The 27,020-nt window shown below is 44.6% G+C and overlaps 1 protein-coding gene across 2 annotated transcripts in view; it reads right to left on the reverse strand.

Annotated features, from left to right (window-relative positions):
- EFCAB11 (EF-hand calcium binding domain 11) overlaps positions 1 to 27,020 on the reverse strand; it is a 129,512-nt gene that overhangs the window by 27,673 nt on the left and 74,819 nt on the right. The window contains exon 6 of one of the 2 annotated variants that reach the window (XM_090272115.1): positions 10,138 to 10,243. The exons of the other annotated variant lie outside the window; for it this stretch is intronic. Within the exon in view, the coding sequence (XP_090128241.1) occupies positions 10,177 to 10,243 (67 nt within the window). The 3' untranslated portion in view covers positions 10,138 to 10,176. Of the gene's footprint in view, positions 1 to 10,137; positions 10,244 to 27,020 lie in introns of those variants that run through there. 2 annotated transcript variants of the gene reach the window in all.

Here is a 27,020-nt window from a genome sequence, read left to right on the forward strand (position 1 = left end):
ATGAGAGAGAATCAGTACAGTGATTTACATTCTGATGTGAGCCTTTAATCAGGGTTTTAAACTCCAGGATGTTTTCGGCATCCTCAGAACCTGCTCCTCCACAAAACGTAAAGGCCAAACCACATCTGCTGACAATGTCATCCTTCATGGATTTATACAGTTCCGATTTAGTTACGATTGTCAGCAGCAAAGTTGAAAATGAGAATTCTGCCTTCACATCACCATCACCATCCACGTGCACACACAGAGGAATAAAGTGAAATGATCATGTTGCAGTAAAAAAAAAAAAAATACGGTGCTAGCTTTAATTGCTCTGTGAGTTAGTCTTCCACATCATTAGCCAATTCCTGAATACGTATATTGAGCCAGGGGGCCCCGGAAGTACGTAGTACTGAGCTGCGGATTCACCCGACCTTTCCAAGCAAATGTCTTTGATACAGTCCTTTGCCGAGGTCTCCGCAGCTGTATGTGGATTTCAGTCTTGGCAAGCTGAAATGCTACTTATTAAGAAGGGAACACCCGAACGTTTATATGTGAAATATTGAACATCTGTTTCAATCAGCTTTTAAACCCAATATCCGTTCTTTCCAAACATTCTTGCGGGTTTACACCTAATTTTTACAAGTAAATGCCCCGTCGGTCGTGATGGTTCCATTGCTGCACAGGTGGTACTTCTCTACAAAGAGCCAGACACTGTTTAGGATGTCGGCATTAACGACAGCGATGAACTGGCCTCAGTGTGTGAGGGGTCGCCATGTTGAGGAAAGCCACTACGAACGCTTGTGCCTTTGTCTCTTCAGAATCACTTCCGCCTTCCCCATCTGGTTATTCTTGGCACATTCAGAAAACCTAAGTATTTTCTCGCCACAGAACAACGACAAAACCTCCAGTAAGGCTAGTTTTACCTTCAGTAGGTCGAGGGTGAGAATAACTGATATAAAAGTTTTATTTCCCCAATTAACTAATAATGCTAGTAAAATGAAAAATTTTGATTAAAAATGAAAATATGTCAATATGCTATAAAAATAAATTGCTTATATTTCACAGACATTTCTACACTTTGAGGGTACAGTTGTCAAACCAATCATAAAATACCACACACTGAAAAGGGGTCCTACTGCACGTGATGATTAATGACTCAACCTGAACCACAAAGGACTTGCCTCTTGAGCCTTCCAGGGCTGAAGTGGTCTGTACCGTCTTCAACGAGACGCGTTCAGCATTGTGAACTTGGCCGTCGTGACAACTGCAAACTGTTATAAAAGCTTCCCATGCCTAGTCTCAATTTCTCTACCTAACTTGTCGTGAATCAGTAACAAACAGGTCACGGCCCAGCACCAACCTCAGACCACCCTTTGGGCAGCACTGTCATAAGATATTATGAATACAGAACCAATGGTATTTGCTGATGAATTAGGGATGGAGGATGGGGGCGGGGCTAGTAAAGGAAAGGGAGGTTTCAAGGAAGACCCTCAGGCAGTTTTTAGCTTGAGTCAAGGGGTGGGTGGTGATGCCACTGACTGAAGTAGCAGGGGAAATATGTTCAGACATGTTAAGTTTGGGATATAACGAGGCACCCAAGTAGAGATGGTCAGTATGGATGAGTCTGGAACTTAGGGAGAGATTTGGTCTGAAGGTGTACATTTGGAAATCACCAGCACATAGATGTTACAACTCTGCATGAAATTGATCCCCTAGGGAGAAAATGTGGATAGAGAAGAGAGCTAGGAAGCAAGGCGTGAGCCCTGCAACTGCAGAGGTGGGCAGAGGAGAGGGAGTGAGCAAACGGAGGAAAGGCCTTGGGTAGACAGTTCTAACGTGCATCGCTGTTGCAGAGCCTTGGGTTAGGTTTGCTGCAAACGTTCTACTGGAAGCTACAGCAGCAATCGGATTTTCACCTTTGATTCCCCACAGCTCCTTACACAGTGCATTGCAAAGAGAAATGCTTAATAAATATGCATTGGATAGAGGAATGAATGAAAGACATCATAGCTATGAATATTACCACACCTGTTAAGCCTGAAACTGACATTTTGTGACACTTCAATTTTACAAAATACCTATGATTACCTGTATGAGTAATTTATTCCTTTCAAACAAATAGTGGCACCTTTGGTGAACAGAGTTCTTAAGTGTTTTAACACCTTGGCCCTTGTGACAGTTTGATAAAGAATCTGATTTTAAAGGCATAAAATGAAACCAACTGTATTGAAATAGGTATCAGAAAATTAAAAAAAAATAAATTAGCAGTAAGTGTTATAGGTGCTTCTTTGTTAACACATTAAATAGCAAGATCTAGTGGCATGACATATCACTGGTAGTGGGTAAGGAAGAGGGAGGGTCGGGGGGAAAAGGACTCACTGCAGTTTCAAAGCAGTGGGGAGTGTGAACAGAAACTCAAGATTTCCACATTTGTCTTACAAGACAGAAATATCTGTGGATTCTATTGGTAACAAAGCCACAGATACTGCCAAGTGACTATGCTTTGTTTCCAACATTTCCAGTTTTAAAAGATCATATACACGTATATCCATTAGAGGTCTACATTCAAAGACCCCAGATGAAGAATCTCTAAATTAAAAGGTCCCTCTCACTTGGACTCTCCCCTGTCCACATCCAGGTTAAGTTCTCTCCTAACAAGGTGTCTTATTTACAAGAAAAAAATCACACACACCAAATGGTACAGCCTTTTTGGAAAGCAAATTTAAAATATGCATTCCCTTTGACTTAGCAATAATTCACCTTGAAAATATGGCCCCATGTGTGAGCAAATGCATATGTACATGGATGGTCACTGTTGACACATTCATAACATTTGTTCATTCAACAAGTAGCTTTTGGGAGCCTGCTGTGTGGCAGGCACTCTTCCAGCAGAGTACCAAACAAACTTCCTGTCCTTATAGAGTTATCTTCTAGAGGCGGAGACAAGATGATAAACAAAATAAAAAGTAACCTTTATTGTAAGTGTATTAGGTGGTGATACACTGAGATGCAGGTCCCAGGTGCTAGAAGGTCATGATGGGATTGGCCATTCAGGGAGGCCCCGCCCCTTCCTCTGTGACCTCTCAAGGTCCATTGATGTTTCCATGGAGACATCAGAAGGTCCTGGCTGAAGTCAGTTCAGTGCGTGCTAGAACCCCAGAGGAGGAGGAAGCAAAGGAGAGACTCTCCCTGTTTCCACTCTTATTTGAGTTCGTTTGGCGCACAACTGCCCCTACATGGGCAATTTCCTTTCTCGGATTCGCTTGTTCTTCTGCCGCCTCCGCCGCGGCCACCATTCCTTGCCTGGTGGCCATCACCCTGGCACCCGTGATTATGGCCCACCTGGCTGGGACCACCCTGCTGTCAGCCGTTTCCACCCACTATTTCATTTCTGTCATGCTGCTGGTCCATCGGCCTTCGGCCTTGTCCCGAGAGGGCGGTGTCCTCTCGCACAGACTGTGCGCTTCCCTCTGGAAGTCCACCAGTTGGTGAAATGGAAGGACCCCCCGCAGAAGCCTGTGCTTCCTGCTTGTACATCTGGGAGGTCTGGAAGCTTGAGACCGGGCCCTATTCGTCATTCAGGTCGCAGATCTTCTGGCCTGCGCTCACCACCTGAGCAGGCAGTCAAGGCTGAGGAGCCGGGACCCTCTATAATCGTCCCACTTCCTTTCCCAAAGGAGGTGGTGGGGAAGGTCCGGGAAGAGTCCCCAAAAGGCACGGCACACAAGACCAGCCAGGTAGAGGAAAAAGGGCAGGATCATGGGGACAGCCCCCACAGCAGTGGGCATCTGCCCAGCACTCCAGATTCAGTATGTGTAGGGAAGGAGAAGCAATCCAGCAGCAATTCTCCCCCGGCCTCTGCCAGCAGGAGGCCCCGCAAAAGAAAGCAGTCTGGGCCGCTCTTGCTTCCACTGCCACCACTGCGGTGGGATCGAGGTGAGCTGCCCCCGCCTGCTAAACTTCCTTGCCTTGCCATGGACCCAAAGCTGCACACCATGGAAAGATCTGAGGGTCCAAGGAAAAAGACTGCGGGGGACAAGACCCAGGTCACTCAGCCTGCTGCTTCTCTGCCTCCACCTGCCTCGGTGCCTGCAGGAACCCTTCCCCTGGCCACTCAAATGGGGCAGGCCCCTGTTACCATCACTGCCAGAGCATCTACACGTTTGACCTCTCGGCCCGCTTTACAGGATGATGACACCGAAATGGACACGACTCCTCCGTACTATGCCACCACAGTCGTATCATCTCCAGGTGGCAGTGTAAGATCCATGGCAGTTCACCAAATCCCTGCCATGGACCCCGAGGAGCCTATGGACACCACTCCTGCTCCATAGGAAAACCACTGCCCCCTGTCCTTGCCCTTCCTAATTCTGACCACATACCACCCAGTGGCAACATTCCCTTGGCTAAAGTCAGCACCTCTTTTCTTAACTGGGGATCCATCTGGCCACAGCATGGCTGCTGCAGGAGGAGGAACATCCACAACCTCATTGCAGAGTATAACACCTTCCCCATGATCACAGGCACTAGTGTTCACGCTTGCCACCAGTGCACCTGCAGTCCACCTGGCGTACAAGATCTCCGACACTTGCAACAGCCACCACCATGGAGAATACAGGTATGTCATGAGACATGTCTCTTTCCACCTTCTGTCAGACCACTGGGGGCATTTCTGGCTGCGTCACAGCCATTATTGTTGCAAGTCTTAGCATCATCCCTGTGTTTAGACACACTTGTAGCTGCACTGTATTTCAAACCTGGAACCTACCTGTGCTGAATCTAGGTGATGCTATGGCAGGTTACAACTTCCCTCCCGTGATGGGAGGGCGTGTTCTTCCCACTTTGCATTAGTACAACGGGGGCCCACCTGGCCATGGTGGCTGATTTTTTTTTAATGACAAAGTCAATAGAGTAATAATTTGTGGTATAATCAGTAGCTTCTAATTCTTTTGATTTGTCCAAAGTTTGTTTAGAGGAAGGTCGTGATGCTTTGGTCATGAGTTCAATCTCTGGGTCCTGCTTTCGGTTTAGAAATTATTGATGAGATAGTTTGATCTTTTATTTATTCAATTACTGAGAAGTTCTGTCACACAGAATCATCTTTGAATACCTATTTGTCTGTTTATTTTTTTAGACAAAAGCATTTCAAGTTGCTACCAACAACATTTTTAAAACCCATAAAATTGTACAATGGAATGTGTTGCTTCTTTGGATGATATCTTTCTTGGAATATATAGTTTTATGGCAAATGTCCTATAAGAAAATAGTTTCAATAAGACCGTTAAGTAATCTAAGTTTTAGTGAACATAAGCCATAACCTCTGATTTTAGTGATATTAATTACATTTGCAAATATAAATTTATGAACTTTTCTCATGAAAGTCAAATTTTGAGTATTGTAAGCTGATAAGGTTTGATTAGTCTCTTTGTGTTCTAGGCAGTAGGTTATGGAGCTTAGGCCATTCTGGGAAAGGAACTGTCTCTAGGGAGAAATTTAGTTTCACTTACATGGGAAATTTCATAGAGAAGAACTTGTTATTCCAATGAAGATTTTGTTTAGTAGTAGTGCATCATAGGTATACTCATAGGTATACTGCCATTTAGGGTAAGCCACGTGAGTGCTCCACCATGGTGGATAAGTCACGTGGGTTTGCCACCATCTTGTGGGTGGTACTTATGGGTGCCACCGTCTTCAAAGATGCTGCATGTAATGCTGCCGCCATCTTTGAAGTGGGCAAAATGGTGGGTTAGATATGCTCTTAAGGTGATGTGCTTTGTTTGCAAAATGGTATATGTCTAAACATTCAAGTCATTGTTGCATGAGAGGTGTTTGCAAGGTCTAAGCTTCAGAAAACTGCAGAATATCTACAAGTCTAGGGAAATTTTAGCTGCCAAATACTGAGTTTGGGTAGAGTACTTTACAGTGTGGAAAAGAATTGGAAATGGGTTATGGTTAAATCTGAATGGGTAAATATATAGAAATGTTGTGAAAGTTTTTAAACCTGGGAAAAGGGAAACCTCAACTACTTGTGGTCTAATTGTATGGTTACTGTACCTCTAACCCTGGCTGGTTTGGCTCAGTGGATTGAGCGTCGGCCTGCGAGCTAAGTGTTGCTGGTTCGATCTTCCAGTCAGGGCACATCAGAGAAGGAAAACTCTGATTCCAAAAAACCTCCGCTGCCTTGCGGCATACCTCTTCAGGGGAAAGGCTAAGGGAGTAAACCCTGACAGAAAATCCGGAGCCGGAGTCCCTAAGGCGGTTTGACGTTGTAGTCAACACCGGCAACTCCTGCGGCGCACCTGAAGCCAAGCTGTATTGACTCCGTCTTTCCCTTGGATCCTTCAGCTGCGAAGAGAGGGGGTGTCTGCTGCATGGGCAACAGCAGATCCTCCATATCACCCTGCCCAGGCTCTGTAGCTTCAGCTTCACTGGAGAGGACACTCCAGCGTCATCGCAAGATGTCGATTCAACACGGGAGGAGACAGATACCGTGTCACTCCCGAGTTGGACTGCACAGCCATTCTCGGCGGTGCAGATAGACTCTTAAGAAGCTACACCATCGTCTCTCGAGACGGACGGCTGCCGACGACGACGACGATTAGGTGGTGATAAGTATTCACAGAGAAGGCTGGGAAAGATGTTCTTTATAAATACCGTGGCCAGGGAAGACCTCACTGAGAAGGGGCCATTGAGCAAAAACTTGAAAGTGTTCGAAACCAAGCCTTGTGTAGATCTGAGGGGGGGAAGAGCATTGTTGACAGAAGGCAAAGTGTGTGCAAAGGCCCTGAGGCAGGACCACAGCTGGTAGGTGTGAGGGAAAGCAAAAAGGCAAGTGTGGCTGGAGCAGCATGAGCTGGTAGGGGAGTAGATGAGGATGGGGGCATGGGGGAGAGGGCAACAGGGGAGGCGGGCAGATCATTTAAGGCCTTGTTGACCACTGGAAGGACCTTGACTTTTATGCAAGTGTGATAAGAAGCCACCGGAGGGATGGGAGTGGAAGAGGGGCTGACTGGACGCGCATTTGAAAGGGATCCCTTGAGTTGGAGCAGACTGTTGAGCGAAGGCAGAGAGCATGGAGCTGGGCTGGGAGACGAGCCGGTGGGGCAGTTTGGACGCGGGTGCAGTAGCGGAGATGTTGAGAGGTGCAGACACGATGGGTGCGAAGTGGAAGAACAAGGAAGGAGCTTGGGGTGACTGCACAGGCAGTGCAAAGAATGGAGTCACCGTTAATTAAGATGGGAGGGTGGGACTTCCGGGCAAGATGGAGGCACAGGTAACCGCTGCGGCCTCCTGAACACCCACAGCAAAAATGACAACCAAACTACAAAAAACAACTTTCACCCAGAATTGTCAAAAAATCAAGCTGTATGGAAGTCCAACAACTGAGGAACTGAAGAAATCACATTCATCCAGACGGGTAGAGGAGCTGAGATGCAGAGACATGGGATGGGTGGTCCCGAACCCAAGTGTGGTGGGTAAAAACAGGGAGCGGTATCTCGGGAGAGAGGAATCCCAGCCCCACACCAAACCACCCATCCCAGGGTTCCAGTGCCAGGAAGATAAGTCCACATAACTTTTGGTTGTAAAAACCAGTGGGGGTTAGGGCAGCAGAAGGAATTGCAGAATTCTCAGGGTCTCCTCTTAAAGGGCCCGCAAAGGACTTAGGACTTATGCAGACCCACTCCCTCTGGGCTCCAGCACTGGGGCAGCAGCTGGAAGGGCACCAGTGGCCTATGGGGAGAAACTGAAGGGTCTGGCATCAGGACAAGTACCAGAGGACCGCTCCCTCCCAGATGAAACTCCAGTGTCTCCTCCCGACCAAAACTCCAGAGTCCAAGCAGTGGCCTTAGTCCCTTTTCTGAGCCCACTCACACACAGAGCCACAGAGCGGTGACACCATATCTAAGACTCCATCAACCTGGTTCACATGGGTTGCCCTGCCCTGGCTCTTACCCAAGGCTCTGCCCCAATCCAACTTACAGGTGCGCATTTCTACACTAGGCCACGCTACTAAGAAAGGGAGTCAAAGCCGCTCTACCTAATACATGGAAACACAGGGAGGCTGCCAAAATGAGGAGACAAAGAAATATGGCCAAAATGAAAGAACAAAACAAAACTCCAGCAAAAGAACTAAACGAAATGGAGATAAGCAATCTATCAGACCCAGAGTTCAAAACGCTGGTTATTAGGATGCCGAAAGAACTCATTGGGCACTTCAACAGCATAAAAAACAAACAAACAACCAGGCACAAATGAAGGCGACACTAAATGAAATAAAGAAAAATTTACAGGGAATCAACAGTGAAGTGGATGAAGCTGAGTATCAAATCAATGATTTGGAACATAAGGAAGAAAAAAACATTCAATCAGAACAGCAAGAAGAAAAAAGAATTAAAAAAAAAAAAAACAAAGATAGGCTAAGGAGCCTCTGGGATAATTTCAACCATACCAACCATCAAATCATAGTGGTGCAGGAAGGAGAAGAGCCAGAAATTGAAAATTTATTTGAAAAATAATGGAAGGAAACTTCCTTAGTTTGGTGAAGGAAATAGACATACAAGCCCAGGAAGCACAGAAAGTACCAAACAAGGTGGACACAAAGAGGACCACACCAAGACACACTGTAATTAAAATGCCAAAGGTTAAAAATAAAGAGAGCATCTTAAAAGCAGCAAGAGAAAAGCAGAGATTAACCTACAAAGGAGTTCCCATAAGACTGTCTGCTGATTTCTTAAAAGAAACTTTGCAGACTAGAAGGGCCTGGCAAGAAGTATTCAAAGTGATGAAAAGAAAGGACCTATAACCTAGATTACTCTATCCAACCAAGTTATCATTTAGAATCGAAGGACAGATAAAGTGTTTCCTAGAAAAGGTAAAGCTAAAGGAGTTCATCATCACCAAGCCATTATTATATGAAATGTTAAAGGGACTTATTTAAGAAAAAGAAGAAAATCAAAACCATGAACGTTAAAATGGCAGTAAATTCACAACTATCAACAATTGAATCTAAAAAACAAACTAAGCAAACATGCAGAACAGAAACAGAACCACAGATATGGAGATCATCTAGAGGGTTATCAGCGGGGAGGGGGAAGGTGACAATGGAGGAGAAGAAGTACAAATTGGTGGGGTGGGAACAAAATAGGGAGGTATTAAGAACGGTATAAGAAATAGAGTAGCCAAAGAACTTATACGTATAACCCACGGACATGAACTTAAAGGGAGATTGTCAGAGGGAATTGGGGGGGTGGGGGTGGGGGTGCCACAGGGTGGACGGGGGCAAAGGGGAAATATTAGGACAACTATAATAGCATAATCAATAAAATATACTTTTTTAAAAAGAGAAGAGAAGTATGTTTGAGGGGAGAAGATCAGGAGTTTGGTCTTGAACATGGAGATGCCTATCACACACCCACAGAGAGAGTTGAGTAAGAGCAGAAAAACAGCAGAAAATCTAGAAGCAGCCCTGGCCAGTGGCTCAGTTGGTTGAAGCATTGTCCCATACATGAAAAGGTTTTGGGTTCGATTCCTGGTCAGGGCACATACCTAGGTTGTGGGTTTGATTCCCTGATGGGGCGTGTATGAGAGGCAATTGATCAGTGTTTCTCTCTCACATCAATGTCTGTCTGTCTCGCTCTCTCTCTCCCCTCCCACCTCCCTTCTTATTTCTCTAAAATCAAGAAACATATCCTCAGGTGAGGATTTTTTAAAAAGGAAAGAAAAGCTAGAACCAATTTAAATGTCACTAATAAGGAGGGGTTAATAAAATATTGTACACTGATAAACTGCTGAAAGAATAGCTACAAAGATTGTGATATACCTATACTATTATGAAAATTTATTTATAATATAAGAAAAGACAAGCTGCAGAATGTTATGGCAGCAGTTTTAATAAGATTATACTGTAATCTACTATGTAAGTATGTGCATGTGTACATGCATTTATATACTCAGGAAAGTCTGGATGTATACACACCAAACAGTTAATAGCATTTATTTGCAGAATGGGATCATCAGAGGGGGCAATGGAAGGAACACATTTTACTTTATTTCTGTATTGCACAAGTTTTAAATAGATAACATGTATTGCATATAATATAATATAAAAACTAGCAAAGAGTGAAGCGTTTTAAAAAGTGTTTTAAATGATGCTTGGTTCAGATGTAAGCAGACACTAAACACAGGTACATTTTGTTAAAGACCTTCTTTGAAATGAGGTAGAAGCTTCTGATTGCAGCTTTTGTCTGAGGCAGCAAGGCACCTGGGATACGGAGTGGTTGGTGGTAGGAAGAAAAAGAGAGAGAGGAAATAAGACAAGGCACAGGCAGAATTCAGAGATTACAAATCTCTAGTCATGTTTCTTTCCGGCTAGCATGGTGGTTTTCAATTTCTTAAGCATGGATGCTTTTAGGCAACTTGGGAACTCCCCTGTTTGCTGCAAGCCCCACCGCTCCCTATGACCTCACACCCAGCCCATATCACACATTTATGTCACCGTAGACCATAATTTTACATTCCTACACTAACACGCATGAGTTCTTACCCTGAACTCACCACTGCATTGCCTCTTGCCTTGTGCTGTCTTCAGGATATAGGTAAAGTCAGAAGATTAAGAGCATTAATAATTTTCCCGACAAAGCCTGTACATATGTCATCTATTCCCCTTTTAGCCATAGTCATGTTCTTGGACAGGTCAATAAAAATTAAAGTGGTCATAATGTCATATTTTTAGTTCACAATTATGTTGTAAAAATGTGAATTATACAAGTCAGTGGTCAGTGGAACCCTGATTTCTAATCAATTCAGACAATTTCTTCTTTTCCTGGACTCGTAGGAGTTTTCCTTCTGCTTAAGTACAGAGTAGCACCAGGAAATCACGACCTCGATCCTTATTAAAGTGACTGTGGCAGAGGCAGATGGAAGTGTAACAACGTGACACAGGAGACTATGCAAAGCAGGTCCTGCTGACCAGCACAGCCTGAGGGTGGAGAGAAGACACACTGGCAAGTAAAGGCCAAATAAAGTAAAACCCAAGAGCATCCTGCTTGCCAAGCATCTCTCTGCACATTAAATAGTATCCATTCTAAGACGGCTTTAAGTAGCTATTAACATAATTACTTGTTGAATGAATGATGACTGAATAAACAAATGCATGTTTCTGTGTGTGAGGGACTTCTTTATTTCCATAAAAAGAGAACACTGAAGAGTTCGGTGCAGAATTCTCTTTGCAAAGTGGGGTTTCAAGATCTAAGGATGGCCCCAACGCCGCTGTCGGTCGTGAGGACCCTCCACTTCCGAGTGTGGGACACTGCGCAGAGCTAAGAGAAAACCGACCACAAAATACTGAAGGGAAAAAGCCATAATGTTTAATCACTTGTCTCTAGGGAAGAAAAAACACTTTGAAAATGTTCTATTTCCGACGACCATGGGACATACATTGCATTTTAAGATTTGTTCCTCAGAACGACAGAAATCATTTACTCTTGGAGAACACAATGTGGCTTAATTTTTTTCCCTTCTTTTCTAGATTCTCTGCCAAGAACTACAGAGTAAAATGAAATGACAATGTGGGAAGACAGCTGCTAAGTAATCTCTCCGTTGTATTTCTAATAAGATAGCTACATCATTTCTGTTGCTAACGTACAGCCATATTAGTTCTGAAACAAGCTATTATGTTCTTTTTCCCTTCAGTGGGCTCCTGTGGCAATAAGTAATACATCATTTATAATGGGAAGTGAGTATCATTCCAAAAAGTTGGTTCCTCCTCTCTCAAACTTTTAAGGACTTCTGAGTATATTGCTTGAATCTGAAACCAGCTGGTCTGCGTACATACTTTGACATCGACTGAGCACCTTGTAGAGGCCAGGCACTGAGGGCGTTAGAAGAGGAAGAGCTGAGGGCAGAACTCCGAGGAAGACATTTAAGGGATGGAGACTTGGGCCGCTGGCCAGGAAAGCAGGAAGGGCGCAGATGTAGGGCGAAGAGCGTGTTTAGAAGGCGTGCGCACTGGAGTCAAACCCTGCAGAGAAGGCCGAAGCACCTGCCGGCTCCAGCAGCAGAGAGGTCACTGTCGAACCTGGGCAGTGGGGTTACTGGGGCGGCAATAAGACCGCATTGGACTGGAAGGGATTTGATGTGAGAAGCAGAGGACGGACGGCGGTTTCGACACAGAGCGTCAAACAGAGAAGGGAACTGATGCGGTCCGACCCAGCAGAAGCAGAATGGGGCAGGAGCTTTCAAAGCTGCAGTGGAAGGATTTGTCTGAGACTCGGGGGGTGACAGGAGGAAAGGAGTCACAGTGGCAGGTCAACAACGAGTGGTGAAAAGGATTCTCCATGATTCTCCATCTTCCTCATCATCAACAGCAGGCAGTAAAATTATAGAGGGGAGAGCCCTGGCTGCTGTGGCTCAGTGGATTGAGTGTCGGCCTGCGAGCCAAGTGTCGCTGGTTCGATTCCCAGTCAGGGCACATGACTAGGTTGCACGTCAGGTCCCCAGTTGGGGGTGCGAGTGAGAGGCAACCACACAGTGATGTTTCTCTCCCTCTCTTTCGCCTTTCCCCTCTCTCTAAAAACAAATAAGTAAATAAACAAATTATTTTTTTAAAAATTGTAGAGGGGAGTGAAAGGAAAAGACATCATTGCTTTGGTGACTTCTATTTTCTTAGGCAGTGGGAAGCGAGGCCATCTGCAGAGAGTGACAGGGAAGAGAGTGGGGCAGGAGCCCGAGAAAAGTGGCAAACATTGAAAGGAAGGAACTGCTGGAGGGAACACTGAAGAGCCCCTGGAGGCGCAGAGGTCCAGCGGGGGTGGCCATGTATGTGCTGCTTACACTTTTTAGGCCACAGGCACTCAACAACCTGAGTGTACGGCAGGAAGACGGAGAGTCAGGTTGATCCAGGGTTGAGGTCTTGCTAGGTCAGGGTGATGGAAGGTCAAGGGGGCCAGGAGGTTAAGGGCACTGCTGAGCGTGTAATGGACCACAGGATCCGGACTAAACACAGACGGAAGTGAGTCTTGCAATGGGTTCATGGTCTGAGAAAAACTAAGAGGGCCGAAGGACCGGAGGTCTTGATGAAGGAGTAATGGGACCAGTACTAGACCCCAGCCAGAGGGGACTGCCCTGGGCCTGCATTTTAGAGGGCTCTGATCACTGTCCCTTCTCTAGCTGCACCCCACTCCATAGAGCAAGAACTATGCAGGACAAAGATACAAACAGGCTGTAAGATAAGAAGAAGTAGAAATGAAAGAGAGCCAGTTGAAAATCTTGGAATCAAAAAAATAGACTTAGCAAGTCTGACGCTACTTACGAGAGATTTAATGAACTGGAAGGCAGAGCTGAGGAAATCTCCCAGAATACAGTACAGAGATTTAAAAAAGGGAGGAAAAAAAACCGAAAGGGAAATGACGGAGACACAGAAGACATAAAGGAAAGCACTGGCATTGAACTAAAAGAAGTTATGAGAGAGAAAATAAAATGGATGAGAGAAAATGTGTAATGCTGCAAATACCAGATTAAAGGAGAAAAAAAATATGAGCATGTACATATGTATGAAAAAATACTCAAAGAAGTCCGACACCTGTTTACAATGGAAAAATTGAGAAGATTTGAAACATAAGAGATTTTTTTCCTTCCACCAAAACCCTATCATACAAAAGGGTGAGACTTTAGAAGTATTTCCATAAAAAGCTAGAGACACAATGCGGATGCCCACTGCCATCCCTGCCACCCAATATTGTATCAGTGGCCCTGACTTAGGGAAAAGTTACCTGAACGTGAAATTTTAGTGATGTCGCATTTCCTGGCGACGGTCCGAGGTACAGCTAAAGGAACAGATGGCTAATGTAATGGAGGTAAAGGTCACTAAGGACAGAGAGTAAAGGACTCAGAAACCTCATGTGCTGGGTAGCACCCAGGCCGATGTCAGGGCTTTGAGTCTGAGGGGAGGTTATATGCGACGCAGGTGACCTAGAGGCTGGTGGATGACAGTGTCATGGTCACAAAGGGAAAACCAGTCAGCTAGCGGGATGGTCAAAGGATCAGAGTCTAGCAATAGGGTGAGAAATGATGGTCTCCGAAGAGCACTGGGCCTCTGCAGCAGCGTTAGCTCGAGAGACCAGCTGGGCAAAGCTCTCAGGGCAGAGCCAAATGTCAGTTAAAGGAAGAAGACAGAGATGCAATGTTCTACACCTCCCTGACCCCCCGCCAGTGAAGGATGCAGGCAGGTTTGTTTACAGTGGGAAAAGGAGTCCAGGCTTTGAAAAGTCTGAAGGAGGGGGGAAGAGCGGAACAGTGAAGAGCAAAGTGGAATGGGGATGAGACAATCAGAGAGAATGGAGGGGGCTGCTTTATGTAAAAAAATATATTTTTTAAATTTATTTCTAAAGGGGAAGGGAGGGAGAAAGAGGCAGAGGGGAACACTGATGTGTGGGAGATACATAGACTGGTTGCCAGCCGCAGCCAGGAACCTGGCCTACAACCCAAGCACGTGCCCTGACCGGGAATCAAACCAGCGACCCTTTGGTTCACAGGCCAGCACTCAATCCACTGAGCCACGCCAGCCAGGGCTTGGAGGGGTCTTCCGTTCATTACAGAGATAGCGTGGTTGTGAGCCTGGTGGCATTAGGTGGCCTTGAGGACAAAGCTCTCTTCAGGAATTTGCCACAGCCTTAACACTGACAGAAGAATCCATTATATGGGTTAAGAAATGGAACACAAGGCCTCTTTGAGGAAAATTTTAAAAATAAATAAATAAACAAATAAATAAACACCTCTGACCTTCAGACCAGACCTACTAGGCATTAATTTCAGTTTCTCACTTAACAGTGCACTATAGTGCAGTCCACACTTGTTCGTATTCAACACAGGTATATTCCCATATGCCAGTACTAGAAACCAAGAGGAATTAGGACGTGTCATTAAAGAATGTATATGGAATGAACACCAAAGTCTTAAATACAATAAATATCAAATAGGGGGCTCTAGACTTGAAATCTGGAAATGTTTAATAGGTTAATCTTATATCAAAGGTACTGAAGATATTTTCTTTTACAATTTCAGTGAAGAAGTTGTTTTCTACTTTTCTCTAATTAACCTCTCAGAGAAATAGATTTTGGAGCCTCACCTCTCTGTTGACCACTTACCTGCCGCCCCCCTTCCCCCCCCAAAGCAACCGCCTCCATTACATCTGCCCTGTCATTTCGCCTGGTGCAGAAAATGGCACGTGCAAGTCTTCGGAAGCATCCCTTTCCATAAGGAACAGATATCAAAACAAGGAAGGATTGGCATCTGTTAGCCTATGAATCTGGACTCTTAATTATGTAAGACAAACATGATGTATCCAAGAAAATAGTACCCATTCATCTGGTTTTTTTCCAAAATGGAAAAGCACTACATTTAATTTGTGGTTCTCTACATTTTAAATAGGCAACTCAATGAAGCAATAAATGTGCTCATAATGAATAGATTTTTCTACATAGGGAAGTGTTAATGGCAGAAACGTAACTGAAGATTTAACCTGGTGACCATAACAGTGAACAACAGAAACACATCAGGATTGTCTGAATTGGCCAGAAAATGATGTTTTGGTGGTTTAAAAAAAAAAAAAAAGAAATCACCATTGTTGAGGGTAATGTTTAGGTTGGGATGTAAATGCATAATGGTGTAAAAAGATAAGATTGCTGTAATTAAATTATCGATATCTAAAATGAGATAACTGTACATCTTGCCTGTCTCCTCATGCCACCGTCATGCTTGGTCACCCTGGTGAGCCCCTCTGGCCACCCATGTCCCCTGCCTTCTTCCTCACACTGCTCTGTGTTTTTTCTTTTTCAACCTAAACTCCCACTCTTCTCCTAAACCCTCCCACTGAGCACCACGGACCTTCCGTTTCTGATTAGATTTTCCTACATCCTCAGCTTCTTCAGCTAATGCTTTTCCGCCTCCTGCCTTCAACGGAACTGGGCTCCCTATTGGAGACATGGCTTCCCTCCACCCGTTCCCCAAACCCCTCCCCTCCTGCCTCTTTGGAACCTCACTCTCTTGATTTCCCTTCTCTCTTGTATCTTCAACCTTCTCTAAAGGGCTCCTTCCCATAGAATTACAATGATCTCATCTCATCTCTCTCTCCTCCTGCCCTTCCTCCTCTCCCCCCTCCTTCCCCACCTCTCTGCTCTCTCCTCTTCCTCACTCTTTCGTGCTATGGGAGCCTACCATTCCCTCTGACAGTGCTCTGGGTGCAGTCTGTGACTCAACACCTTCCTCCCTGTTGCTAAATCAGAAAGACCCTCTTAATCCTCACTTTGGTAACTTGTTGACTCTACTGAACAACGCTGACCCCTCCTTCCTTCTAGAAATGCTATTTCCTTGGTCTCAATGAGCACTTAGTTACTGGATTCTCTTAATCCTCTGGCGAGTCTCTCAGGCATCTTTGCGCCCTCTCCTCTCTCTGCTCATCCCCTGAATACTGGTCCCTCCCGTGGTTCTCTATTAGCCGTCTTTCCTTCCTGTTTGCGGCTCCTCTCTGAGACAGCTCAGTTACCATTTGTATGCTGATTCTCAAGTTCATTCTCAGGTTCTCCTCCTGAGTGTCAGACAGAACCACATACCCAAATTCTGACTAGGCATCACTCTCGGGTGGCCGCAGGTAACCCACATGGAATTCATCCCTCTCCCTTTCCACCTCCACCCCCTGTGTTCCCTCTGTGGGTGAAAGGTATCACCACTCCCGGGTCTAAACCTGAAACCTAGATTCAATCTTGATGCCTCCGCTTCCCTCCTGAACCCAATCTCTTCCCCTAGATATGTAACTTCTCCAGGCAAGGATCTCACACATCTATGCACGCCGCTCCAACACCTCCACCACGCCCTGGCCCAGGGTCCATCATCCCTCTGCTTGATTGCCTCACTGAGTCCTGCCTCGCCTCCCTGCTGCTCGATATCCACTCTCTACAGCCAGAGAGGTCGGTCTAAAACACAATCTGATGTCACTCTCCCGTCCTGATCCCCCATTGCCTCTGGGAAAAGGCGCTAACCCCTGAACTCCTAAAGCCCTTCATAATCTCGCTGCTGTCCTTTAGTTCAGCTTCGGGTCACACCACCCCCGCCTCCCTGTGCTCCCGTTACACCCCACTTCTTTTACGTTTGCAATGAAGCTGTGATCTCCTGCAGAGGGGCTGCATACCTGCTTCTTTATATACCCAAGCAATAAAGTGCTCCTCTCTGTCTGACTCACTCTTACTCACCCTTCACATGAATCCCTCCTGGAAGCCTTCCCTACACAAGGCCAGGTGCAGTGCGCTCCCATGTCACCTGCTGCTTCTCCTGTCACGACATTCACCACACTTTATGGGAATTACCTCTGTCACTGTAGGCGACTATTACCTCCGTGGGCAAGACCCCCATCCAACCAGCACCCGATTCGATCCCTGCAGCAGCCTAGGCCCGGTACGTGGTAGACACTCAACATGGACGAGGTCAGTGGTTCGCAAACTTTTTGGCTTCGAGATTCCTTTACCCTCTTAAAAACTGAGAATCCTAAAGAGCTTCTGTTTATGTGCATCATAGCTATCAATATTTACCCTACAAGAAATTAAAATGGAGAAAAGTTTAAAATGTAATTCATTTAAAGATAACAATGAGCCCATTGCATTTTGACACATATTGTTTTATGAAAATTAAGTAAATTGTCCAAAACAAATTAAAAATAGGGAGTAGAGGATTATTCTACATTTTTGCAAGTCTTTTAAATGTATTGCTTAATACATTACAACTAATCTGCTTCTGAGTAATTTTTGTGGTGATATGATTATAGTATGTAAAGAAAAATACAGCCTCACATAGACATGTCGCTGAAAGGAGAGGAGTACTTAATAGTCTTTTCAGATAATTGTAGATATTCTTTTTTGATATGATAACTCAATAAGTGGTAGTTTCTTAAAGGCTAGCTGTAACAGAATTTGAAACCATATCAATTAACTTTTCATACTTTGTTACATTAAAACCCACTGGTGTATCATGTACTTTCAATAGATCTTTTATCCAAGCATGATATTGTAATATTATGCATTGGTTATCTGAAAAATATTAATTCGCTGAGTTATACAGATCTTCTAAATGTTAACAGGTTTTATTATACAATATAAAAAAAAATCGCATTTGTTAATATCACCACTGAATTAATCAGAAAGGTCTTTAAGTATTGAGAAACTGTCAAGCTCACAGCGGTGGATACAACTTTTCCGAATTCTAATTTCCACTTGAGAGCTTGAATTTTCTCATTGGCAACAAATACTGTCAGTTGTTTTCCTGAAATGACAGGCTCACTTCGTTCATTTTTGAGAAAATGTTGACAAAATACTTAACGTCTGAATAACGGTAGTTTGTCTGTCAGTCATTCTCTCAAATAAAACAGAGATCCATTAAAACAGTGGCCAGCTCAGATCTCAACCTACACGACTGTGCAGGTGTCCCTGGAGACGGCCACTGTGCTTTGGCACGGAACAGAACTGCCGTATGGACATACCCAGAACATTACAAAGATGTGCACTTGAAGATTGAGACTCTTAATAAAATAATTTTTATTGCTTCATCAAGGATATTCTTAAGTGAAACATTTTTTTTTAACCCCAGAGCAGAGGTAGTGAAGAATGCAAAACAGGTACAAGCACTCGGGCAGCTTCACCTCACCACAGCTTTTGCGTCTTCAATGTAAATGTCAACAGAGTGAGACGAGGTAAGCGGTGTCTTGGCACCATGGTGATAGTTGTGACCTCCAGGCCCCTTAGGGCCATGGACCACATGTACAGGATCACCGGGCTAGATGGAGGAACGCAGGGAAGGAGGCCACAAACCAGCTCAGGTGCCTGTGACAATGCTGCTTGAGGCACTGGCCCGCCCAGCCTGCAATCCATCCTGAGCACCTTCCGAATGGCTAGCTCCTCTGTTCTGTATTCTCAGGCCTCCCAGTTGCTTCCTCCCAGCCAGGACCTGGTTTTGGCTCAACCCCTGGGTGTTGACACCTGGACCTTGGAAATACTGGAAGGTTGTAAGTAGAGCCCAGAGGTTTAACTTCCGGGGGACTTTGGGAAGATGTCTTATGCTGCCCCTGGAAGTGCAGACACTGCTGTGGAGAAGCAGTGTGGTCGGGGTGGTGGATGCTCAAAGGCACAGTGTCTGTGTGCTCCAGGAAGACGCAGGCTGAGGATGGGCCCTGGGGCGAGGCGGGCTTGTTGGGAGCCCTAGTCCCATTGGAGCATCTCTGGGACAAGTGACCTAGAGGGTGGCTACGTTCCTCCTCCTTCACGAGCAGTAACACACTGACACCCATACTAAGTGAGGTTGACTGAAGTCTCCCCAGATGCTGAGAGGTAGTTTTTCACAGTCAGAATGGTGAGTTCTGGAGGAAGACTGCCTGGATTTGAATACTGGTTCCATCACTGACAAGCTGAGTGACCTTGGGCAAAGGACTTGTCTACAAACAGAGATAGAAAGTATACCCATCTTGTGGCATTATTATAAGGCTCTACATAAAGCACGTGTCACAGTAGCTGTGATATAGCAAGTATTTAACAAATGACAGCTATTATTATTATTGTTATTATGCTGGAAGTGTAAGATGTACAACCCCTAGAAGGAGAAGAAATGAATCGAGTTTTATATATTCTTCTCATACCAATCCCATAAAGAGGACCCTGGGAAAAAGTTGAAGACCCTCTCAGATTTCTTGGGCATCAATTAAATAATAGGTCACTTCCTATCAGAAGTGTTTCCACCCTTATTAGGAAGGGCCTCTTCAGACATAAACATTTGGATTATTAACAAAATACTGTAAAAAGATACAGTCTAATTGAGACTGGAAAAGTCGGCATTCATGCTCCCTGTCGCTACCAGAACCAATAAGTAGAGACAAGGGTTGAATCTTTATGGGCACTTTAATCAGATGCCAGCAATCTAAGAAGAGGGTGGGCTATGTACCCTCAAAAACCATCTTAACATCTCATCTCAAGCTGACCTTATTTATAGGGAGAAGGGAGGGGTACGTAAGGGGTTTGGAAAAAGGTTAATCAGATAAGAATTGCCGTCTGGTGGCAATTTTCCTAGTATTTCTTTATCTGCATCAGGGACATTCCATCCCTGGAGAACAATGGCTCAGATACCATCCCCATCCCTTGCAGAACCCCCAGGGCACAAAGGTTGAATCACTAGCTGACCTCCTGGAATCACAGAGGTCATGCATTCCAGTTCCTGGAATAACAGCTTTCCACATGCATTAATCACTTAAGCCTACTAACTATGACCAAAGCTAAAATCTTTAACTCTTATCATTATTAGATGAAGACTCATAGGATGTGATGTCTCAACCAGAATTCTAGGCCCACAATCCCTTGATCTTCTCAATTCTGATGACCTTCACCTCCATTCTTTTCCAAAAACTGACCTTCATTGGCTAGACCAGGGGTCTTGTCAACTACCCAGAACTTCTCTATATACGGATTGGTCAATGTCATAATCCCAGTCACTGTACGCAACTCCCTATTCTTAAAACTCTATTGCTCATTCATTCCCAACTTCCCTTCAACATCTTGGAGATGCCCAGAATCTGGAACACTCTGAATTCTTTATTTATGAATGCCCATCTGGTTTTACCTACTTTCTATCTGGCCTAGAGCCCATCGTGCCACACCTTTAGTTATACTGACCATTACCCCGAATCTGCCTCGAACCCAACCTACAAAACCCAAACCTGAGATCACTCCAATCATAAATCTTCAACTAGGCTTTGGATTTCACTCCTCCCACCTCCTAAAGGATATGCCCCTTTAATAATGTTCCTAGACCTTCACTTCTACTCGCTCTTTCTTCCCAACTGGTATATTTTGTTAAATATCTCCCTGGATTCCAAGTTACTCCTCTAGCATCTTATTCTTCAAATATAGTTTACAACAGTTCTATTAACCTCACCATCAATTCACTCCTCAACCCAAAGCAATCAGGCCTGTCTCCCTTATCTTGTCCAAACTGCTTTTATTAAGATTATCGATGGTTTCCCTATTGTCAAATCTAAGGAATCCATTTTAATGCTTACCTTTTGTGATTTCCCTGTGTCATGTGAAACTGTTGACTACTCCTTCCTTCTCTGAACTCACCTTGCCCAGGGCTGCATCCTGGCTGTCTTCTCTCTCTATGGATCCTTCCAGTGAGACCTCATTTGAACATAAGACTTCAACCACTCATGGGATTCATAAACTGCTAACACCTAGCTTAGAAGTCTCTGCTGAATGGAGAGTCCATATGCACACTGGTCAAGAATGTAGACTATGAATTCCGACAAACTGTCAGTCCAAAATTCTGTCTCTGCACTTACCACCTATCTGACCATGAGCAGTTATTCACATAAACTTCAGTCTCCTCATCTAGAGAATGGGAGTGATCCCATCACTGGTATCTACCTGTAGAGTTCGCTTGAGCACTAAATGAAATAATGCCTATAGAAGCACACAGACAACACTCAGTCGTGTTACTTGCGGTTGTTATTACATAAATATCTATCTAAAACTCCAAAAGCCACTCGAACTTCACATATTAAAAAAAAAAAAATCAACTTAATGTCTTCGTGTTCCTCGTTCATCACAGTAATAATCATAATAGCTTCTAGCTCTTAAGAATTGTTATAACTAATCTGTAAGTTAGTATCAGTGGCCACATTTCACTATATAAGGAAACTGAGGCTTAGAGATGTTAACTAACTAACTCTGCTGGGAACGGCAGGAGCATGACGGCTAGGATGCAAACCCTGGTCCTCCTGCCCAGCACTGGTGTACGACTTCTGCACTCAGTCCCAGGCCAAAACCCAGGACGTTTATTTTGGAGTTCTTCAGTCTCACTCAGCTAGTGGTGTGCTAAGGAACTGGCTCTCATGGGAAAAAATTTTTAAAAAAACCTTCCTGGATTTGTCACATGTGCCTGGTTAAAGCTATCAGGGTGACATCGGGGGGTGCCAGCCGGGACAGCGGGCAGAACCGCGCGAGCAGAGCCGCTCGAGAGCCTGCACCAGCCGCCTCAGCCCACCTCTGGATCCAGTCCGCCCAAGTCCCGCCCACTTGGATCCAGACAATGCGAATGAAAGCAATTCGCAAAAACAACTTAGTCAACATCAGGTTGGTGAAAACATGTGAACGCAATTAGGGTGAAAAGGAATACCATTTAGTGGTAGGCTGCAATGTTTTCATCTTTCCCTTTGGCTTTCTTTCTCTCCATTCTTTTCCCTGCTGGCTCACGTAATTTTGGCCAATTATTCCCGGGATCTCCAACGACAGGATGCTGGTTGCAAGGATTTCATTTCTCAGCCTCCACTATCCTCAGCCTTCCTTCTCCTGCCCCGGCCTCACACACAGCCTCCCGTTCCTCACGAGAGCCATGTCTTCTCACCTCCGGGCCTCTGCATGGGCAGTGTCCTCGGCCTGGAACCTCTATCCCTCTGCCGCTGGCTTTGCCGGGCTGACCCCTGCTCCTCCACTTCAGCCTGGGCAGCAGCCACAGGGGTTTCCTCCAAAAAGACTAAATGTCAAGCAGTGGGAGCTGGGTTGGAATGCTGCACGTGTCCAACAACGGGCAGACTCTTGAACAAGATTGTTAGTTTTCAAAACATACATGGTATGACCCTATTTCAGGAGAGAAAAATGCACACAGACACAGAAAAGGATCTGGGAAGTTGGTCTCTGGGGCTTTTAGCAGTGATTTTACCAGTGGGATAATGTGAGGGGTTTTTTTTGGGGGGGGGGGGGTTGTCTATAGTATCTGTCATAAGCATGCATTGCTTTTTTCATAAGAATATCTATTTTTGTAAGATATTTTTATTGTTAATATCTTTGTATTCTAATTGTTAACTATCATAAGTAATTTTGTACAAGGATGACTGGCTGACTATTCACTGCAGAGAGGAAAAAACCCTGAAAAATAATAGAAAATGGGTAATTTCTAAAACAGGTAAATCATTCTATGGAGTACAAAAAATATCAAAACTGAAGAAACCAGACACTAGAGAGATTAACTTTGAACTAAAGTATGATTTCAGTGAGATTATTGGGTTGATGAAATTATTTTTGGCCAAAAATGATGTGAATCATCAGATTTTCTCTTTTCCATTCCCTCTGTTACCAGGTTGGGAAAACAATCAAATTGCTCAGGACACGCAGACTCATTGTGATCAGAGCTCTACCTCGTTCTTGGCACCTCTAGCCACATGTTCCCCTCAATGCTCCCCCCACCCCCATCCCCAAATCACCAGCTGGCCAGCCAGGAGCTCTTTGCTCCAGGAATGCAAGCTCCATGTCCCTGAACATGTCACGTGGTTTCAGGTCTCTGTGCCTTCACATATTCTGTGTTCTCTGAAATCCTTTAAAACACATGTGTGTGCACACACAATGATACAGTGGGGTCACATCACATATTAATATTAATCCCCTCTGTGATATGGACATGATTATGTCTTCTTAACCTTGGCATTCTAAGTGCCTCTAGAACTTTGGTAATCCAAGTGTGGTCTGCACACCAACAATATCGTTCTCACTTGGCAGCTTGCTAGAGATGCACATTTTCAGGCTCCTCCTGTCTTTACCGCTCCTTAGCATTCAGGTTAGGCCTCAGCCGTGGGGGAGTACTTGGAAGAGACTAAATGTCAAACAATGGGAATTAAGTTGCAATAGTGGTCACTTCCTATTGAATCAGAAACTGAAGATGGGCCCCAGAAAAGGTGTTTAAAAAGCTTTTCAGGTGACTTATGCACCTAACATTTGAGAAATATTACTCTAGGTAATAGTTAATGTTGGCTAAAAAAACCTGACAAATGATGAAAAACTTGGACATTCCCTTTATATATATTTTTTAAACCTACCTCCATTCCAAGTGTTTGCTTTTATGTCAGTTTGGACACATGTATATGTATATAAATAAATAAATTAATTAATTAATAAATATCCGATCTTATCAAAATGCCCAGTAAAATTTTACTTATTTGATCGCTGCAGGACATTAAGCTTTGTCCTCGAAAAAGAGGCAAGTAAAACAGGACCTCACGTATTATTAGTCAGTTGTTCAGCAGCTACATTTGCAACACAGTTCTGAATTTCAGCTGGAGGAACAGAACCCTAGGTAGTTAACACATGCAATGTTTTGCCAAGGAGCATGCAACAATTTAGTGGGAGGACAGGTGCAGCCTGAGCAGCCTCAGAATTTCCATCCGTGGCTGGGCCCACGGAAGCACAATGCTGCTCTACCTTCAGGCTCATCACAGCAACTAACCTGGTGTAGAGACCTTGGAAGGACACAGTAAACACTTTATTTTGTGGGCAGGCGATTAAACACGCACAGGTCTCTGCCCTCTATCTGATCATTCATTACCTAAGGACCTTTTCTCTCCAGCCAGCGGTGATTTGTTGGTGTTGGAATATAGACAGCCTTTTGACATCTCCCTCTGTAGCTGCTGAAGTCTTGGCTCGCACCCAACTGCCCCACTTGGGTTTTGTTCAGGGAAGATTCCTTCCAGCTGCTTTATTTGTTCCACGATTACATGTATATGAGCTTCCAGAATGTACAAGATCGCAAGTTAAATGAAAGGCTTCAGTTCCCAGTTCGCCGAAGGAGACATAGTTTGAAACCAAGGAAACAACGAAGCATGGCGAAATGAAGGGGCAAGTGTAAACGAGAAAGAATAGGTTCCTACTAAAAGGTCAGCTCGTGCCAAAATGAGAAGGGAAAACAGAAGCTGTGGGGTGATCACAATACCTTTGTGTTACAGTTACGGTCCCACTTGCAAAGGGATTCAGACTTCCTCTAGCATTTACAAGAGGAAAGAAACAAGAAATACTGTATTTAAAAGATAAACAAAGACGTGCGCACCCGTGTTCATAGCAGCATTATTCATAAGAGTCAAAAAGATGAAAGCAGCCCAGAAGTGCCCCGACAAATGAACGGATAAACCAAATGAGGTGTACCCACACAATGGAATATTACTCCGCCTTGAACAGGAAGGAAGTTCTGGAACTATGTAGATGAACCTTGAGGACATTAAGCTAAGTGAAATAGGCCAGTTAAAGAAGAGCGACTGCAGGATTTTACTTATATGAATTACCACAGACACAGAAAGTAGAATGGTGATTGCCAGGGCCTGCAGGGAGGGGAAAATATAAGTTGCTTAATGGATACAGACTTTCAGTTTTGCAAGATAAAGACGTTTCAGAGGCTGGTTACACAAGAACATGGCCACTGTTAACACTATTGCATTGTCCACTTAAAAGTGGTTAAGATGCTTAAATAAATAAATAAACAAAAATAGTCACATAAACAGGACTTCTGTTTTCAGGATCAAAAGAGTGTACCTAAAAATGCAACGTGGGCCTCCTGGATTCTGGCCCCAATGCAGGTCTAGAGCCTGGGGATCAGGAAAAAGAGACGCAGGTTTAAAGGGAAAATGCAGGTCTAAAAGGAACAGGAGTGGATAGTTACTTGTGGCTGATGGAAGAGTAACTGAAGAATATGCAGATACAGACCCACAGGTCATAGGGCAGGAGAGGAAGATGACCTTTAGCACAAAAATGGAGAATTTGACTCCAAAAAAATCATCAAATGCCAAAATATCCTGGAAATTTAAGAAGCAAAAATCTGAGCTTTCATGAATCTCAAAACTCATACGGGAAAGTATTTAAAAGTTGACAGTCCTAACATCATGAGCGTCAAACACATCACCCACGTTGGTTACTTGTCATTAAGTTACCACACAGTCTTGCTGTACCACAAGTCAGACACGTGGCATAGGCAGGGAAGATCAAACATGAGGACACCCTCAGGAGACTACGCACGAGCAGTGAAGATGCTCTTAACTGAAGCAATCTGGACCAACACTCAATCAGCTAATTTTCAAGTCTGCATAAAAGGGGAAACATTCAAAAAAATGGATACACACAGTTGGGGGTGTCATGGCGTACTGTCCAATCCCGGGGCTGAAAGTGTCACCTGCTGAGAGTTCGCAGCTGGGAACCTTGCTCAAGGTGACAGCCCCCTCCCCCAGGGGAAGCCCACGCCCAGTGTCTGGGCAATGCAGGAGGGCAAGCACAAACTGCCTCCATCTGCCGCATCTCAGAAGGGTGGTTGGTCGGCACCAGCTCGCCCCAGCATCCTGGCCGAGGCCCGGGCTTCGATTCTCCCTGCCTGTCCTGCTTCCCACACACCCACACAGCCTGGGTCCGAGGGCTCTCATCTGTCTACCAAGGCCCTGCCTAAGACACTCCCATAACTAAAATGCTTAATTTTAAATTTCAGATATAAGCATGCCGGCGTTCCCTGAGATTCTGCCCCATGTCAACACCTTCATCGTGGAGAAGTGGCGTGTGGATGCGCATCTACTGCACCTAAAATGCATTCCCTACGATGTTCTCTCCTGGTTTCCGGAAAACTTAAAGGCCACTGGGAAGCAACCTACATGTGGAATCCCTCTAACTGTTTCATCCATCCTCCCAGTCTTTACCAGTTATCTCACCCATGGCTAAGGTGACAGATTAAAAATTCTAAAAGTGTAATAAAATACATAGAACATCATAATATTTACCATGATAAGCATTTTAACTGTACAGCTCAGTCACGTTAAGTATATTTATATTGTATCACCGCCATCCATCACCAGAAATTCTTTTCATCTCACGAAACCGGAACTCTGCATCCATTCAATAACAACCAACCCCCTTCCCCTCAGCCCCTGGCAACCACTATTCTCCTTTCTGTCTCTAGGAAACTATCTCAGGTTTTTAAAAAGTTGAGTGACTAATCTTTGTTAAGTTTTACCAAAGGCTTCAAAACTTAATTTTTACATTCTGCTAGCCTAGTATTTAATTAAATTACATATGTATTGTACAATAACAAGTTTAATGGACATAAACAGGTTGGAGAACAAACAGCATAAACAGGTGTGAGAGCAAACACACCCGAGTTTGTTGGTGAAGTACCTGCATGTCCTGGAGAGAAGCACCCCCAATTCCAAGTGTCCC

Source organism: Furipterus horrens, unplaced genomic scaffold, assembly GCF_987537825.1.
Source record: "Furipterus horrens unplaced genomic scaffold, mFurHor1.1.pri manual_scaffold_3, whole genome shotgun sequence".
Taxonomy (NCBI): Eukaryota; Metazoa; Chordata; class Mammalia; order Chiroptera; family Furipteridae; genus Furipterus; species Furipterus horrens.